At 36.8% G+C, this 17,639-nt stretch overlaps 1 protein-coding gene across 1 annotated transcript in view; it reads left to right on the forward strand.

Moving 5' to 3' along the window:
- Nup205 (nuclear pore complex protein Nup205) overlaps positions 1-17,639 on the forward strand; it is a 676,487-nt gene that overhangs the window by 536,286 nt on the left and 122,562 nt on the right. Inside the window, exon 26 of the mRNA XM_067147168.2 lies at positions 7,308-7,499. Within this exon, the coding sequence (XP_067003269.1) occupies positions 7,308-7,499 (192 nt within the window). The remainder of the gene's footprint in view (positions 1-7,307; positions 7,500-17,639) is intronic.

Below are 17,639 nucleotides of genomic sequence, written 5' to 3' on the forward strand. Positions count from 1 at the left end.
AAAATAACAATTTGAGAGGAGGCGAACTTGCACTCCTAATACACTAGATTAAGACCTACTTGGCGCTAGGCCGTTAATACAAGGGCTAATCCCATACTAAAGAGGTGACTTAAGAAGAGAACAATTTGTTTTACATTAACGAAGAATAGGTTGAGAAAAATAAGTTCACCTCAAAACAATATGAGTGGGAGCTCGAGAGGGTTAGCACTCTCTATCCCAGAATGTAGCTTTCCAAGAGAATAGATGAAAAGAGTAGTTACATTTACATTTTAGGAAAAGGTTACATGGTGGAACGCTTCGCACCCGCCCCGAGAGTTAAACTGCTGAGCTAGCAAAGAAAGAATATATTAATCGGCCATTACCTTATAGTTGACCGCTGCCGGAGAAAGAGGCGCTTCCCGCCTCCTGCTATGTACTTAATACACTGAAAGATGGAACAGAAGTGGCCCGGAGACCCAAAAATCAGCAGTTTATATCCTCTCGCGGAAGGTTCTAGGTGTTAGGGGAAAGAAAACACCCTCCCACAAACTTTTTATTGGCTAGGGTATAGAAACATATTCAAGTTGGGGGAAGATCCCAATGATTGGTCAGAAATTAATAACAGAAATTCGGGATTGGTCAAATGCAAAACAAGGGGAAAGAGAGGGGTATACAGCCAACTTAAACAATAACAGAAAGAAATTTAACAAAGAACAAACTTTTGAAATAAAATTTTCTCCAAAGAACAGTTATTTTTCTTCCCACTAGGGTGCACTATTGTAGTTTTTCAGTGGTGTCCTCTAGAAGAGAAAGTTCACACTTCTTACTTCAAGCAAAACAAAAGTACGTCGAAAATGACACAGTTCACAAACTCAAAAATTTCCAGGTGGTGACATCTTCTGAGAAACTAGAAAATTAATAGGGTAAATAAAGTTCAGACTTCCTCCAGCAGAGGAGTTTCCACAGGCGCACATTTTAAATTAGCGGAGTGGAGGTGTACAGCCCGGTACAATTATTATTATTATTATTATTATTATTATTATTATTATTATTATTACTGGGCTGACACTTTCATGTGGTATTTATTCAGTATTCAGTAATTTTTACTGTAATAACATTCAGAACTGTGCATGCCTTATTTTCAGGATTAGGATGATGATGATGATTATTGTTATAATTCATTCATTGATACGGCCATCTGTGGGCCATGTTTACACACTCTCCCTGCCCTTCTGCCACGCAGACTAATGCCCTTCTCTTTGCACTCTCCTTAAGTCTTTGACTCCTCCTTTCTTTTTCTTACGCAGAGATGTTTGGCCAATGGCCTTTTGGGTGTATCCCTCACTCCCACAATCTTTTCCCTAAATGTTGTTCTGTCCTGTATCCTTGACACTCACCTCTGCTAGGTCTTTGTGCACCTATATAAGCCACCCAGGCTGTTTTTTCCCCCCTTTTCTTGTAGGAGGTGTATTTTGTTGGCCAACCTCTCTTGATTCATTCTTTTAATGTGTCAATAAAAGGTTAGTCGTCTTTTCCTCATCCTCATCTTAATTTTTTCAGTAGTTTTATAGAGTCCCTGGTTTGTTCTCAACCGAAAAGTATGTTGGTCATTTTGCAACTTCTTTGGACCCAAAAGTTCTGAGTCTGCCAGCCTTGTCAGTGTTTCTGTTCCATAAAGACACTCCGTTCTGATCACTGTGCAGTACTGTTTCAATTTGGCTTGAATTAAGATGGACTTTGTGACCGTTATTTGGGACAATTACGCCTACACATAGTAATAATAATAATAATAAATATAATAATATTGACATAAAATGTGAATGAAGAAATAGTAAAATGACGCAGAAGTGGTGAATTCACATCAGAGCATGGAAATATGACAGATAACTATCAATACCGGTACTCAAAATTAAATCAAATACAAGGGAACACTTACAGGCCTAAAAATGACAACTAAGAGAGAGCGGAAGGTGCTGGAACCCTATGAGGTCCATGGGAAGGTATGGTGTTATGGGGAAGAAAAGACTTACAATCATCACCTCGAAACTCATCATATTAACATAATCAAAACCAATATTACAAGAAACAAGATCATGACATAGCAACTGATACTTATGCACAAATGAAGGGTGTTTTGTTAACAAAATACAGTTCCATGACACCGAATCAAGACATACATAAGTAACTTGGAGAAAATTTGATTTAACAATAGAAGGGTGATGCTACATTACAAAGTATAGTTTAAAATGCAAGTAAGGGATAGAACTGAAATTACGGCAACGGGAACCTAGGGCAAACTCGGACACGTTAAATTTAAAACTTTGAAAATGACATTAAGCAAGGAAATACCGAAATGCCAAAGTAATTAAATTAAATCAAACACTTACCAATAAAAACTGGAGTTCCCGGGGCGAGGCCCCGAACGCACGCGCTCGCTAGGGCGATCGGATGTAAATGACATCGAGCACACGCATAATTTTTTTTGAAGCCGGCAGAAGACCGGAAATAGCCCGATCACAATTAACTAATAAGAAACAATTTCCACTAGGTTTCCTGTCTTTTCGCCAATAGGAAATCTCATTATTCTAGCGAAAGAAATTGCATAGCAACTTCTCGAGATTTCCTGTTGCGACACCTATTTCAACAGCAATAACCGCACATGCAGTATAGGATATTTCACAACTAAAGCACCTTTACATTTTCATCAGATTACAATTTTGACATACAGAATTACGAAAATTAATTTTCAAATAATTCTTCAAGAAGTTAAAACGTCCCAAGTGTCTTTTCCTCATACTTGCTGACATTAATTTAAATGATCAATTACATAAAATTTACATACAAAAAATCACTGTTTACATCTTGCAATGTTCATACTGTTCAATATATCTTTCCTATTGCCTAAAAGAAAAATTATTACACACATATTTAAATTAATATTTCTTGCCGTTACATAAAATAATTCCAGTAGAGTCCAGAGCTCCAACCAAAAATGAAATCCTTCAGACACGTTAAATAAAAAAACTTTAAAATTATATTTCCTATAGTTCAGTTCTCCGTCTTACTACATATTACATTCTCCTCCTCCAAACGTTGATCTCTGCTTGACAAAAAAAAGAAAAATAACAAATTTAAATGAAATTAAAAGAGAGGCTTAAATGGAGATTTGAAGATTCTCTCACTGCCACAATTGCACCACACCACAAATTTTTATCTCGTTCTCTTCAGGAACGTCTATACAGGCAAAGTAGAACGTTGGTTTCGCTGTCAAACGAAGGCGCAGACCGCGGCCGATAACTACGTCTCCATCCATATTACAGTCCCACCATAGCTCTCTTACAGCCTCAGCACAGCCCACCAGCTTAATGAATTCTCCCAAAACAGGCAAAGGTTATTAGCGCAGCAATACCTACTGCCACCATCAGAACCACCTTCCCATTCCACCATCAGATAGTAGTGGGCAGTAGGTGCGTTGCAGGCTCCAAACAGTTACCCCAGGTTGAACAGAGTCAGTGGTATTGCAGTCACTGGAACATAAACAGGTGCAGCAGAAACTTGGAACTGAAAAAATAAGGCCACTTGCCTGAACTATCGACGACTTAAAGTTGAGTTTCAAGGGTGGTTTTTTTTGTAACAATAACAAGCCTCCTTAGGGAGGTTCCCCCTCACAGTTCTGGGATACCCCAGCCCACTCGGCAAGTGCTATTTCAGAATTTAGGACAATTTAAAAAACAAAAAGGAAATCTGCCAGAGCTTACCCTAGTACCAAAAACATTACAAAATCCCTAACTATGCCCATTAATAAAATTCTACTCTTACCCCAAAACACATAACATTAAAGTATACATAACATGGTCACAGCGACCATGCTTATTACAACTAATATTCTTAAATAACCTATAAAATTGCCAATGTATCCGGTTGGATGTTTACCCCAAAAACAAAAATTTTATTTATAACTAAATCCCTTATAACTACTAAATTAAGTTACTGTGTGCATTCTTAATCACTCAATATTAAGAAAAAACGAAACAAATAAAAGGAAAAATTGAGAATGTTGCAAGGGAACTCAAAACAGGAAAATAAATACTTAATTATGTTAGCTTGGAACCACCTTCAATAAATTGAGGTTAGTAAGTCACTATTCATTTACCATGTCATATACATATAAAATATTTGCATAGATAACCAGCCGTAACCAACCAATGGGAAAAGGCACGAACGACCTCAATACTGACTCCATCTCACATCACAAGAACACAGTACACATATACACACAAAAACACCCGTGCGATGACACATCAAGAAGTACTCACAAAAGAAAAAGGACAGAACATCAGAACATGACCTCAAGTACACTTGAACTTATCACACGATAATGAGACTCTTAGGGCCAATATCGTACTCTCAGGAGAGGAATGACCTTTCAGCACCTTAAGCCCTAAGCCTCAGTACACACACGTGTGCCTACCGAAGGCACCCAAGACAGACTCACAGTCCAACATGAGGGCATTCTTTCCACAACCTATCTTTACCCCATTCTGCTACCCAAATTTTGAACCGTACTCAGTCTAGAGAATCCCATACTTCTACAGATACCGGGCGAGTTGGCCGTGTGCGTAGAGGCGCGCGGCTGTGAGCTTGCATCCGGGAGATAGTAGGTTCGAATCCCACTATCGGCAGCCCTGAAAATGGTTTTCCGTGGTTTCCCATTTTCACACCAGGCAAATGCTGGGGCTGTACCTTAATTAAGGCCACGGCCGCTTCCTTCCAACTCCTAAGCCTTTCCTATCCCATCGTCGCCATAAGACCTATCTGTGTCGGTGCGACGTAAAGCCCCTAGCAAAAAAAAAAAAAAACTTCTACAGATTGAGTACATAAATTTTGAAGACATGAACTGTAACGCAAGAAACTTTTAACATCGATAAGATAAAACAAGACAAAACAAGCAGGAAAATTAAAGAAATTCAAGAAATTATTACACACATATTTAAATTAATATTTCTTGCCGTTACATAAAATAATTCCAGTAGAGTCCAGAGCTCCAACCAAAAATGAAATCCTTCAGGCATGTTAAATAAAAAAAACTTAAAAATTGTATTTCCCATAGTTCAGTTCTCCGTCTCACCACATATTATAACTTGGACTTGTACGTGAAGGCTGTCTCCATCCTCCTTACACTCTCTTTTGATGGCTCCTTTTCATTTCCATTGGGAGTGAGAATTTCTCCAAGGTATTTAAATTTATGAACCCAATGAATATCCCCAAACTGAGTTACAATTCTGTCTGTGTCATACGAATGCTGTTTTTCAAAAGGAAATTCTTCATCCTGTTTTGGCCACAACATTTTGTAGTTCTTGGACTTGCTTCTTGCCTCTGTGAGGATTGTCTCTTATCAGAACGATGCCATTTGCAAAGGCTGAACAGTCCAACATGAGGGCATTCTTGCCACAACCTATCTTTACCCCATTCTGAGTTTCATATTCAGTCATTTCAGATCTCCATTACCTGATGATCCTTTCTAGGATGCAATTAAAGAGCAGTGGAGAAAGGCTATCTCCTTGCCTTAGGCCTGTTTTAATCTTAAATGGTTTAGAGAGTGCACCCATAAATTTAACTTGGGAATACGTGTCTGTAAGGGTTTGCTGGTTATAGCCAAGGGTTTTTCATCGGCTCCTAACTCTTGGAGAACATTCATGAGCATTCTGTGGTCTACAGAATCACATGCCTTTGTGAAAACTACAAAGGTTAAGATTATCCTCTTCTGGTTTCTCGTTGATTGTACTTTGATTTTTTTAGTAATAATAATAACAATAATAATATATTATTATTGTTATTATTATTATTATTATTATTATTATTATTATTATTATTATTATTATTATTATTATTATTATTATTATTATTATTATTATTATTATTATTATTGTGTGTTTCTCTCTTGTTTCATTTAGTTACTGAACTGTGATTACAGTAATAAACGTACAATAACAACTTCAAGAACTACATTTACTGGTAAGAGTGTTTGGTGATACTTGTGCCATTTTTGCAGTAACAAGTTAATGCTCCTGGAACACACCCGTTCTGAAAGTCAGTGAAACCCAAAATGTATGTTGTTTTTATACATGAATGTGTAATTTAGGTTAGTCTTAGCAGTATTTACATCAAATGACTTCCTTCCGAAATTCACCGTTCGCCCTCGGCTATAATACATGGGAGTACGTATAAGACACCTGCAGGCATGTCAGATTTAGGCGTATGAGCTAAATACAATTTCCTGGATCATTTGCAGTTACATGAGAGTAGGCTGTTACAACATAAAATGTTCACAATTAAATTTTATGGAAGTTCTGTTTGAAACACTTCATTTTCAAAACATTATGCGGAGACCATTTCAATTTTGTTCTGTACAGACAAAACATAAGGACCATCTCTCAGAAATGTTCTCCATCTGTTAGTGTGGACATTATTGTCCTATTTGATAGCAGAGTATGACATCCATTCATTTTGCAAGCTCTTTTGAGGTTTATCAGATGTAAGACTTGGACCGATTAAAATACCACCTGGAACGGTGGCAGAACCGTCAGCACCGAGGCTGTGAATGGATACCATGATTAGGGATGTTGGGAACTAAGATAATGGTGCATCTGATGTAGTTGCCCAGGGCATACAAGAACGATTTAGTCCACTACATTCAGCAACTACAAGGAGCAGAGCTGGCGAGTGAATGCCTATGAACATGGCTATAACAGTCCAATACTTGGGCCAGCGTGTGTGTGTTACATTTAGGAAAATTGTGGTGCAAAACAATCGTTCTTTTGTAAAATATGGACAATTATTGGATTCAGAATGATCAGAATTGCATTTGAGGGCATAGAGCACCTTTTCGGAATTACAAAAATTCCAAAATCACCAATGCCAAGCCTCGAAAGACTTGCCGGGAGTTGAGCCGAGCGTTGTGAGGAGAGATTCCTGCTGCTGGAACCCTAGCCAACCACATCTACTGCCATCATGCTTGAAAGCACATCTCATGCAGTTCATTCTCAATTATTTACTCATCAAAGCTTCCAAAAGTATAGAGTTAACTTTTACCGTGATTTCTGATACGTACTTTACATCGATTTCGTCTTTAAGATATTTAAATTTGTTTAGAATGGAATCAAACTTTATTTCAACAATACCTATCATGCAATACATATTCTATGTCAGAATTTACTGTGATTGTGACCCAAGCACAGCCCCGTTTAAATACCTTTTGAGTGCAAATAGTACTTGTAGTTGGTCATCCTGTACCCTTATCTCTGTATTATATTTGATGGATGTTGCAGATGTTGGCTCTGTCGTGTCTGGGGATGTTAATCGAGTACGACCCTCATTCAAACTGGATCTCACACCTCTCTACATGTGGCTACCTCAAGTATCTCATTGATAGCCTACTTGACAGTGACGAGAAGCTGATCATGCTGTTGGAAGATGTGCCTGCCACTCTATCTCCTCTATACGTTTATGAAGCCAAAATGGTAAGGAAATATATGTTATTGGTTCTGTAAAATGGTTGAATTTATCTACTGTTCGGGTTGGAACAGATAATGTACACATAAGTCATTCTGCCATTAAAAAACTAATTTTTTTGCTGCAGTTTTAATTGAAATGAAACTTGGTTGAATGCTCAATTAAGACATAGGCGTTGCAAAATGAGTGATTTGGAACAGTCCTCATTTGTCTTTAAGTTCTTTGATATTGTTTAGAATGGAGTCAAACTATATTATTATTATTATTATTATTATTATTATTATTATTATTATTGTTGTTGTTGTTGTTGTTGTTGTTGTTGTTGTTGTTGTTGTTCTTATTATTATTTATTTATTTACATAGTTTACGCCCAGATTGGAGCACTTAAATCAAACCCAAATACATTTACGTTAACAAAGAATTGACTGAAGATTTAGCTTGCATCATCTTCTTCCTTTCCCAAAACCTCTTCATTCTGGCTGACCTGGCTGCCCTTTCTTCATCAGATATGACATATTGTTTGTGTTGTACAGTTTTTAATGACAATCTTATTTGTTTGTTCTTGAGAATCCTTTTTTCTTCTCTATTTTCAATTTGCTTCATTGTAATATTCAGCTCTTCTAAATCATTCTGAACTTCTTTAAACCAATTATTTTTTGTTTTACTTTTCCAAAAGTAATTAAATAGTTGTTTTATTATCCTATTATCATTTAATCTAGAAAGATGACAGTAAAAGGCAATTCTTCTTTTTCTCATCGTATCTGTTATAGATTCACTTTCCCTATAAACCACTGCATTAGGCAATAATCTCCATTGTCCATCCACCTGATGTTTTTTATTAATGATTGTTCTGAGTATCCTTCTGTCAACCTTTTGCAGTGTATCAGTTGTTGCTTTGGTGTTCAAATTAAATAGTGTTTCACAAGCATAAGTCGCTTCAGGTTTAATGACAGAACAGTAATGTTGAAATTAAGCATTTATTGAAAGATATTTTTTTCTTGTACGTTGGCCATGTAATTTATTGTGCTTTTTTAAACTTAAATGTTCTGCTTTCTGTTGATGATTTTTCATTGGTGTTCCAAGTTATAATTTCACCAAGATATTTAAACTTATTCACAATTTTAATTTGTTTGGTATTGGCTAAGGTAATGGTTGGTGCTGTAACAGGGAAGGTTGGCATTATGTCTGTTTTTTCATATGAAATTTGCAATCCAACTTTTCTTGCTATGTTATCAAGTTCTTCTATTTGCAATTTAACTTCTTCCATATCATTAGCAAGTAGTGCAAGATCATCAGCGAATGCTAAACAGTTGAGTCTTATTTTTCTGCCAATCTTGATGTTAGGTTGACACATCTTATTCCATTCCTGCATGATTTTCTATAACACACAATTAAACAATAATGGTGAGAGTCCATCTCCCTGCCGAAGTCCAGTATTAATGTCAAATGGCTTTGAGAGTTCATTTCTAAATCTGTTCTTAAGGGTAATTCCAATAAGGTGAATAAGTTTTGGATGTAAACCAAATTCTTTTAGGATATTCAATAATGACTCACGATGGATACTATCATACGTCTTTTTAAAATACACAAAAGTGATAACTAACTTTTTGTTTCTAATCCTATGATGCTTCACAATCCACTTTAAACTAATAATTTGATCTGGACAACTTCTCCCTGGATGAAAGCCTCCTTAGTATTCTCCAAGTTCACAGTCAAGTTGTTCTTGACTTCTCATGTATAATAACTTTGAAAAAATTTTGTAAGTGATATCCAGCAATGATATCTCCCGATAATTGTTGGGATCTGATCTATCATCTTTTTTTATGTAAAGGGTGTATTATCGCCATATTCCACTCTTCGGGCATTTTTTCAGTGTTCCAAATGTCTATGAGGTATTTATGTAAATTCTGAATGGTTTGTGTATTAGCATTCTTCCATATTTCTGCAGTTAGTTGATTCTTGAAGCTTTGTCATTTTTAAGTGAATCGATGGCTTTCAACACTTCATTGTAATCTGGTGGTATAACCTTTTCTATTGGTGTTTTATTTTTTGAATGAAGGTCATACGCTAGGTATTGTGTTGGTTCTTCGCTATTAAGTAATTCTTGAAAGTATTGAGCTAAAGTTTCTGCATTCTCTTGGTTACTATGTGCCAGTTTTTCATTTGTATTTCTCATCATAAGTGTTGGTGGAGTATAGTTTGATTGGTATTGTCGAAACGTTTTATAAAAATCCCTCGTCTTATGTTGTATGAACGTTTCATCTATGGCGTTTAATGATTCTTTGTGATAATTTCTCTTAACCCTTCTGATTTCTTTGGCTGTTTGTTTTCTAGCATTATTTAGTTCTTCACGGGACTTTTCTGTTCTCTTTTGTTGATCATTCAACCATGCTTTGTGCCTGTTTTGAATCATTGTCACACTCCACATACCACCAAGCATGTTTCTTTCGTTTTTTAACAGGAGCAATTTCTTCAGCTATGGTTTTTAATTTTTCAATTACCGTCCCCAAATTGTCGCTTAGAGGAGTTTTAGACATTTCAAAATACAGTTTATTATTAATTAAATAACTAGGGTCATACTTCTTCCTCCTATTGGATTTGGATATTTTGTTCTTCTTTTTTGGTGTTAATTTTATTTTAATCTTGGAAATATAGTGATCTGAATCTATGTCTACCCCACGGAGTACTTTCACATTATAAATTTCTTTGTGATAATTCTTGTCCATGGCCAATCTGGAACTCCCCCAATTTAATATTAAGGCATTTCCAAGTCATTAGTTTGTGTGGTCTTCTTTTAAACCTTGTAGATTCCAAAATTAATCCATGATCTATACAAAGATCAATTAATCTTTGACCATTTTTATTTGTAAATTTATGCGCTGGCCATTTACCCACTACTGTACGAAATCGTTTTTCTTTTCCTATTTTAGCATTAAAGTAACCAAGTAGAATTTTAATGTTTGTATCAGAGATACCTGAAATCAACTGGTCCAATTCTTCCCATAATTTTTCTGTTTCTTCCTTTTCTTTGTTATTTTTGTCATTCGTTGGGGCATGTGTATGTTTTATTCTCTACTTTAACTGTTAGGAGTGCCATTCTTGGGGAGGTTGAAGAAAAACCTTCAATTGAATCTAATATGCTGTTATGGACCAAGAATCCTACTCCAAATTGAGGTACATTCTTCATCACTCTTTTCCCTGGAGGACCTCTGTAAAGGCGATATCCTCCTGATTCTAATGGGTCCTGATCTGTATTGCACAATTCTTGAAGAGCTGTTATTATTATCTTATGCTGGTCCAATACATCTGTTAAATTTTTAACTTGCCAACTTTCATAATTGAATTGATATTTAATGTTGCAAAAAATGAAAATTGTCCTGGTTTATTGAATTTCAGTCTTTTCTTAACCTGATGTGTCTGCATGTCATCTGTTGGGCTTCCAGGCGCTCCGACTCGCCTTGATCTTCTACGTGACACCCCACCGTATCCGAGTGGTGTCTTTGTTTGGACCTGCTGATTTTGTATGTCCAAACCGGTGGATTTATTTGTGAGAAGACTAATCATATTTGGCTGATTATCTGATCAATGTTTCTGACCGTAGTCAGGGTTTACCATTCCAGATGTGATCTGGAAGGATGATTAATGAAATATGGATTGATGAATTTGTGGAGTGGGAAAAAATGGAAGGGATCCGACACTTCGAAAAATGAAGATATCAGCCATAGGAAGACGAGGGCCGCGAAGGGCGTGAAAATGAAAGACTCCCTAGCCCTCGCAAACCTAATAGCATAGGAAAAGAACAAGAGTTGACCAAGAGAGGTCAGATAGGATAGATGAAAATGAGGAGCCTGGCACAAGTAAGTGGAAGCAAATTGTAGGGATGGTGAATGGAGAAAGGCATAACCCCATATACGTGAATGTGCCTTCATTTTCACTTAAAATCACAAGATTAAATAATTACAATTTTATGTTACAATTATTACCATATTTACGTATAAGTATTTATTTACATGATATTCACAAGACCTGTTCATCATTCAAGTAATTCTACCTGCACACACGTGAATCCCCTCATATACTTCAGCTAGGCAGGCTCATTCGTATCCACATACAATCTCACACACTCGGTATCTCCCACGTATACTGATAATTCACACACGTAGACAATTACATTATGTACAGAAGGTGTAATTAACACGCTGTCGATTCTAGAAGCATGTCCTTACTAATTCTGGAAGATGGAAAGTTCACGATTAATGTCTGCCTATGTTCTGGAATATTGTGAAAACATCGTGACTTGATAGAGAGTTTTGATTGGTGGATCTGGGTGGCAATAGGGAGGCTCCTGTGCTCTGATTGGTCACTCAGTAATCACACTGGTGCCAGCTTTGCCTTTTTAAGAGAGCGAGGCAAGATTTCATGGCCTTTGGTTCTCTCGTCAGTCCAGCTATCAGACGCACGTCGGCAAATCCTCGCTCCCGAGATGGGCTACCCAGGTGTAAGCCCTGTTGACCTCAGTCCCACTTTAATTTATATTTAATGTTTGCTTGTATTTTCACATAGGAGTTTGCTCTACTCGCCCAGACTTGCCATTCGATTTCTCAGATGTCTTAGAAAGCACGTTAACTTACATTTAATATTGTATTTGTACCTTGTGTTTCCTCATATCCTCAAAATTGTATTGAAGAACTTGGATTATACTAAGGTATATTTAGTTAACCTCTTGACCTAATAGCAAAGCTCTTGGCAAACAACATCTAATCCTGTATTCATAAATTGTGTAACTGGATTGTTTGTATAGATGAATTTTGTTCGGAATTTACCTTGTAAATGTTAATTTTGGAAAATAACATCTTGAATCAAGGGATCAGCGTTGATTTTTCTGGAAACCAGCAACTTTCGTATCTCTATGGCCCTGGTAGGTTCCCCAGACCTGCTCCACATTCCTTTATTACAGTCATCACGTTGCCCAACCTGATATTTGTGTATTGGCACGGTTCATCTGATGTTTATTGTATGTTAAGGTGCTGTGTAATTCGATTTGTTTTCCTCTTTTCTTAACTGTGTATTGTGTAACCACTGGAAACCGGTTACACACACATCATAGTGTTCATTATATATTTGTTTCATACTGTTCTTACTGCTTAGAAACATGTTTTAGGATTTCGTCAAATATTGTGTATTGTTTAAATATGGCTGATGATGACCCCGAGTAGAGTTGAAACTGGTCCCATTTAATGTAAATACACGCATTATAAATATAACTATGTATTGAATAGGTTGAAAACTTTTATGTTTATAATTTATATGTAATCTCAGTTCAATACGGACCAACAACATGAAATTCAAAACCCTTGTTGACCAGGTTGGGTTGAGTTCCGGTTCAAATTCATCACCACTGCCAGACAAATCAACACGACAGTGAGCCATCACACACTCACGATAAAAACAATTTAAATATAATTCAAAGTTATAACATATAGGCCCACTACTGCATGCACATACAGGCCCACTACTGCCACAGTCATAAAAATCACCAAGAGATGTGAGCGACGAACGACGAGCGAAAATATATCACGCCACTACTACTCAAGGTGCGTACGATATACAATGTGTCTTCGTTAAGAGCTGAGCTCACACTGACTGCTTAGAAATGGCGTGGCAACGTGGGCCAGATCCGTGTCATGCGCACTGACAAAGCGCGCTAGGGGCCGGATCCGGTCCCTCTGCATTGAACGCGTTAATTGAGTAAGAACCATAAGAACGACAGAACAGCATGGTAGATGATCTGTTATACACAATTATAAAGAAAGAGAACCTTCCACCTAATCAGTACTTTAATTACACATGGTAATATCATATTTTACAATCAGGTGTAGATGACCTATATAGTGGTCGAAATCGGTAAAACCTGTACCGGGCGGTACACCTCTACGACGCAAGTTTGAATCTTGCGCCAATTGAAACTCCTCTACAGGAGAAACTCTGAACTTTAAAAACGGAATCAACTCAACTGTTTATCAGATGTCACTGTGTGTATTTCGATTTGTTTTTGTTTCTCATTGATCAGCAAGTGTGGACATTCTCTTATAGATGTCACTGCTTTAAAAAACTATGATCATGCACCCTGGTGCGAAGTGAAGGAACTTTTGGAAGAATTTTTGTTTTCATAAGTTTGTTCTTTACTAAATTTCATTCTTTCATTTGTGGGTTGGCAATATTAACCCTTTCTTTCCGCCTATTTTGAAGCTAGCCAATCAATAATTTCTGTATTTAATTTCCCACCTATCACAGGTTTCTTCTTCATTTTTGACGTGTAAATTTTAACCGACCAATAAAAGGTTGTGGGTGTGGTTGTTTCATTCAGGAAAGGTCTCGAATCTTCCACGAGGGTTTAAAAACTACTGATTTTCTGGTCTCCTGGCCACTCTTACAACATCTAGCTTAATGTGTGGATACGTAGCAGGAGGTGGGAAGCGCCTCTTTCTTCTGGAAGCAGCTCTTAAAAAGGTAATGGCCGTTTAACATCTTTTCTTGCTTGTTCAGCAGTTTAACTCGCGGGGAAGGTTCGAAACCTTTAATATGTAACCAACCTTTTTAAAATGCAAATCCCATTTCAGTCTATGTAAAAACTACAAATCTCTTTAACTGTAAAGCGGGGATAGAGAGGGGATAGAGAGTGCTTTACCCTCTCGAGCTTCCCTTCATTTTGAAGTTGAGGTAACTACGTTTTCATAACCGTTTCTTCTTTTCCTTAATGTGTTAAAGTTTTCTCATATGAGTCACGTCCCTAGCTTGGGATTAGCCTCTGTGTAATCGGCCTAGCGGCACTTAGGTTTTAAAATGTGTATTTAGGAGTGCAAGTTCACGCCTCCAGTCCTACTGTACTTAGGGCCAGTAACTTTGTGGCACACCACCAAAGAGATAAGAGACTCTTCCCAGCGCAATCACGCCAGCTACGTAGAGAAGGGCCTCAATAGAACACAAACACAGGGAATGGGAAGCGATGGAAATCTGGGCGAGGCCAATAGGTTAACAACCATAACAGAGGGTGGAAGGAGAATTGGGTAGAGCAATTCACAATAATGACACACTCTGAAACACTTAAAAAAGACCAAAATATAATATACTCAAAGAATAATAAAGGTGGGTGGTGCAATTAAAAAAAATGAAAATGAAAAAACAAAACATCATCTTTTAAGAAAAGGGAAAACTGATGACAAGGCTCATTTATACCAAAATCACCAATCGCAGTCACCATAACCAATAGTTACAATTAATTTTTTTCTTTTAGAAGAAATTCCACATTATTTCCCAAACACCATTAACTTCAGTAGATTTTTTGAAAATTCATTACAGTTTACTGTTTATTACATTTTGTCTTTTCGAGCTTGAAACCATTTTTCTTTAAGGAAAACCATAAATAATTATTTTCAGTTATTCATATTTTAGGTGCACCTGAAAATGTCGCGCGCGACCTTACAATTTACCCAAAGTTAAAAAAAGTTTGATATTTCCCAGTGAACACCGAAAGCGTTTCGAATTACAACATCCAATGGACCGGCAATGTCCACAAGAAACATTAAGGTAAAAAAAAAAGGAACCCACTTCAAAAGAAAAAACAAAATGATAGAAGGAGATAAATAATAATAATAATAATAATGCAGCACAATAATGCAGAAACAATAAACACTCATCTTGTGACCCAGCCCATCACATTAACAACATATGCACGCCATGCAACAACGAACGTCTGCACACCACGAGTATTGTTGACAGACTCTCTTCGTGACAATGCAACTGAAGCACGCCGTTATCAGAAAACAAAAGACGGAACATACCGTGACAACAATGGAATAGAAATGGAGCGAAGGTACAAACCGAAACATAGAATCAAATCTTAAGCAAGAAAAATTTAATAAAATAATATTAATAATAGTAATAATAATAATAATAATGGAAGAAAATTAATTTAAACCGGAAAATGGAATTAGATACAGATCAACCCGAAACACGCTTCAGTATTCACTAGGTTTTAAAATAATTTTACAATTTTAGTTGCCTCTACGAGCCTAAAGACACAATAGACTACACACGCTTTCACCTGTCACAGCTCCAGTTAAAAGAGCAGATCATTTTAAACCACACTGTTCCCGTGACGCATAAATATGTGCATCAATAAAAAAGTAATTCAGTTGTTTAAGTATAACATAATTGGTAGGCCATATTTAGATTGGCGGAATTCAATAATGGAAGATGCGACCGAGAACACAGATAAGATCAAGATTAATACAACCTAACGTTCACAAGATTAATATAACAATGTATACCAGACCAATAATAGTTAGAACATTAGCAACTTCCGTATACTTCAGAAGAAAGAAAATATAATGAATCTACCTACAATATCACTTTAACAAATATAAATATAGGAGTGTCCAACAGCTATTATATTCATGAAGTATCTTCAAAAATATTATATTTTATTAATGCCTTGAAACCCATCTTTATCACATCACCAAGATGTAGCACGATATAAATATTAACCGTAGCAGTTTTGGAAGTAGAAACCCATAAGAATATTTACCGAACCAGTACAATATTCTCAACTAAATTTTATGAGTTCTTGACAGAAAGGCTTTTATTATTATCATTATTAACGTATTTCAAAATACTAGTTTTGCGAAGGGATACACACAGAAATCCTTTCAGGACATAATTTGGCACATAAACGTTGCTTTCCGGCAAGTAGTATGTTGAAGTTGTGGATCACAAGACGTCTCCCCAGAAATAATATTAATTCAAAACATGCGACAAGGGAGCCATGTTGTCGTCTTTCTTACTGCAGGATAATCCCCAGTAGTTCACATGGAAGGTCCTTCGTAGTTAATATTAAACCAGACGATCACTTACCAGATTGTTGATAATAATCCTGAGGTACTCACTTATTTCTTTAAAAATATTCCCAAGGATGATATAATAGTCAGCTGCAGGCACTCGGAAACATGCATAGAGGTTACGTTCCACATTAACTAACAAGCTTAAATTGCACCACCAAAAAAACTGAACCAAACGTAAAGAATATATATACAGGCCTAAGCCTTCCTTTCACAATCATACTATGGTGGTTTCCAGTCGTTTTTGCCCGCCATAGCAAATACCAGCAAGCCAAGCGACATGACGTCCGCATAAGCCTAGCACTGTAGCAGAACAGCTCGTTTGGAATAACGGCCGCTAGAAGGCGCAGTGCAGAACAGTTGACAATCAAGCAGCAGAGCTACCAACTAACGAGCTCATAGACAATAACATTCAATGAAAGTCCAGTGGCGAAGCAATTGCCCACAGTAATATTGCATTATTCCGGCGTAGCGGTGATTTCAAAAATTATACCGCTACAACTTAACCTGTTGTTTTTCCTTCATGCGAAGGCCCTGTAGGTTGGGTACAAGGTATCCCTGTTTCTTTGTAAGTGTGCCTTGAGGGCAGTTAGAAGTAAAGTTTATTGTGGCCCTTGATAGGCTTGTAAAATTGAGAGCAGGTCTGCTCTTTCTTGTATTTTGATGTGTGCCTCTAGGAGGCCTGACAGTGTTAGGTGGGAGCAAGCGCTCCATGTACTAGGGGATTTCTGCCCTTATGTAAAGTTATAACTTCTAAATTGGAGCCAAGAGCTCACCATATGTAAAGTGAGGGGTTCAAAGCTCATGAACTGTAAATTGTACTAATATTGTGGGTCTTTTACTTGTTTCTCTGCTACTTGGTACCTGTTACTCTGTTACTTGTTGATGTTATAAAGAAAATATAACCTTGTTAAAGTTTTAAAATTAATTTTGGATTTGTAGTTAGACCCATTCAAGCCCTCACCGTCTTTTCACCTCTGCTGATCCACCAAACCTTGGAGCAAAACCAATAAAGTATTGATTAGGTGGAAGGTTCTCTTTCTTTATAATTGTGTATATAAACCATCAATATGGACATGAAACTTATAGTTTACAAAACAGATGATCCATTTTCGGATTTTAAAATATTCATTGATGACTAGCCTAATGGAAATCTTTAAATCTCCCGTCACCTTATTGTGAATAGAAGATCCATTAGTGTTCATACATAAGTGTTTCATTTTTGTTGTTGGTTGTTGTTATACTTGGCAG

This window comes from Anabrus simplex, chromosome 5, assembly GCF_040414725.1.
Source record: "Anabrus simplex isolate iqAnaSimp1 chromosome 5, ASM4041472v1, whole genome shotgun sequence".
Lineage (NCBI taxonomy): Eukaryota > Metazoa > Arthropoda > Insecta > Orthoptera > Tettigoniidae > Anabrus > Anabrus simplex.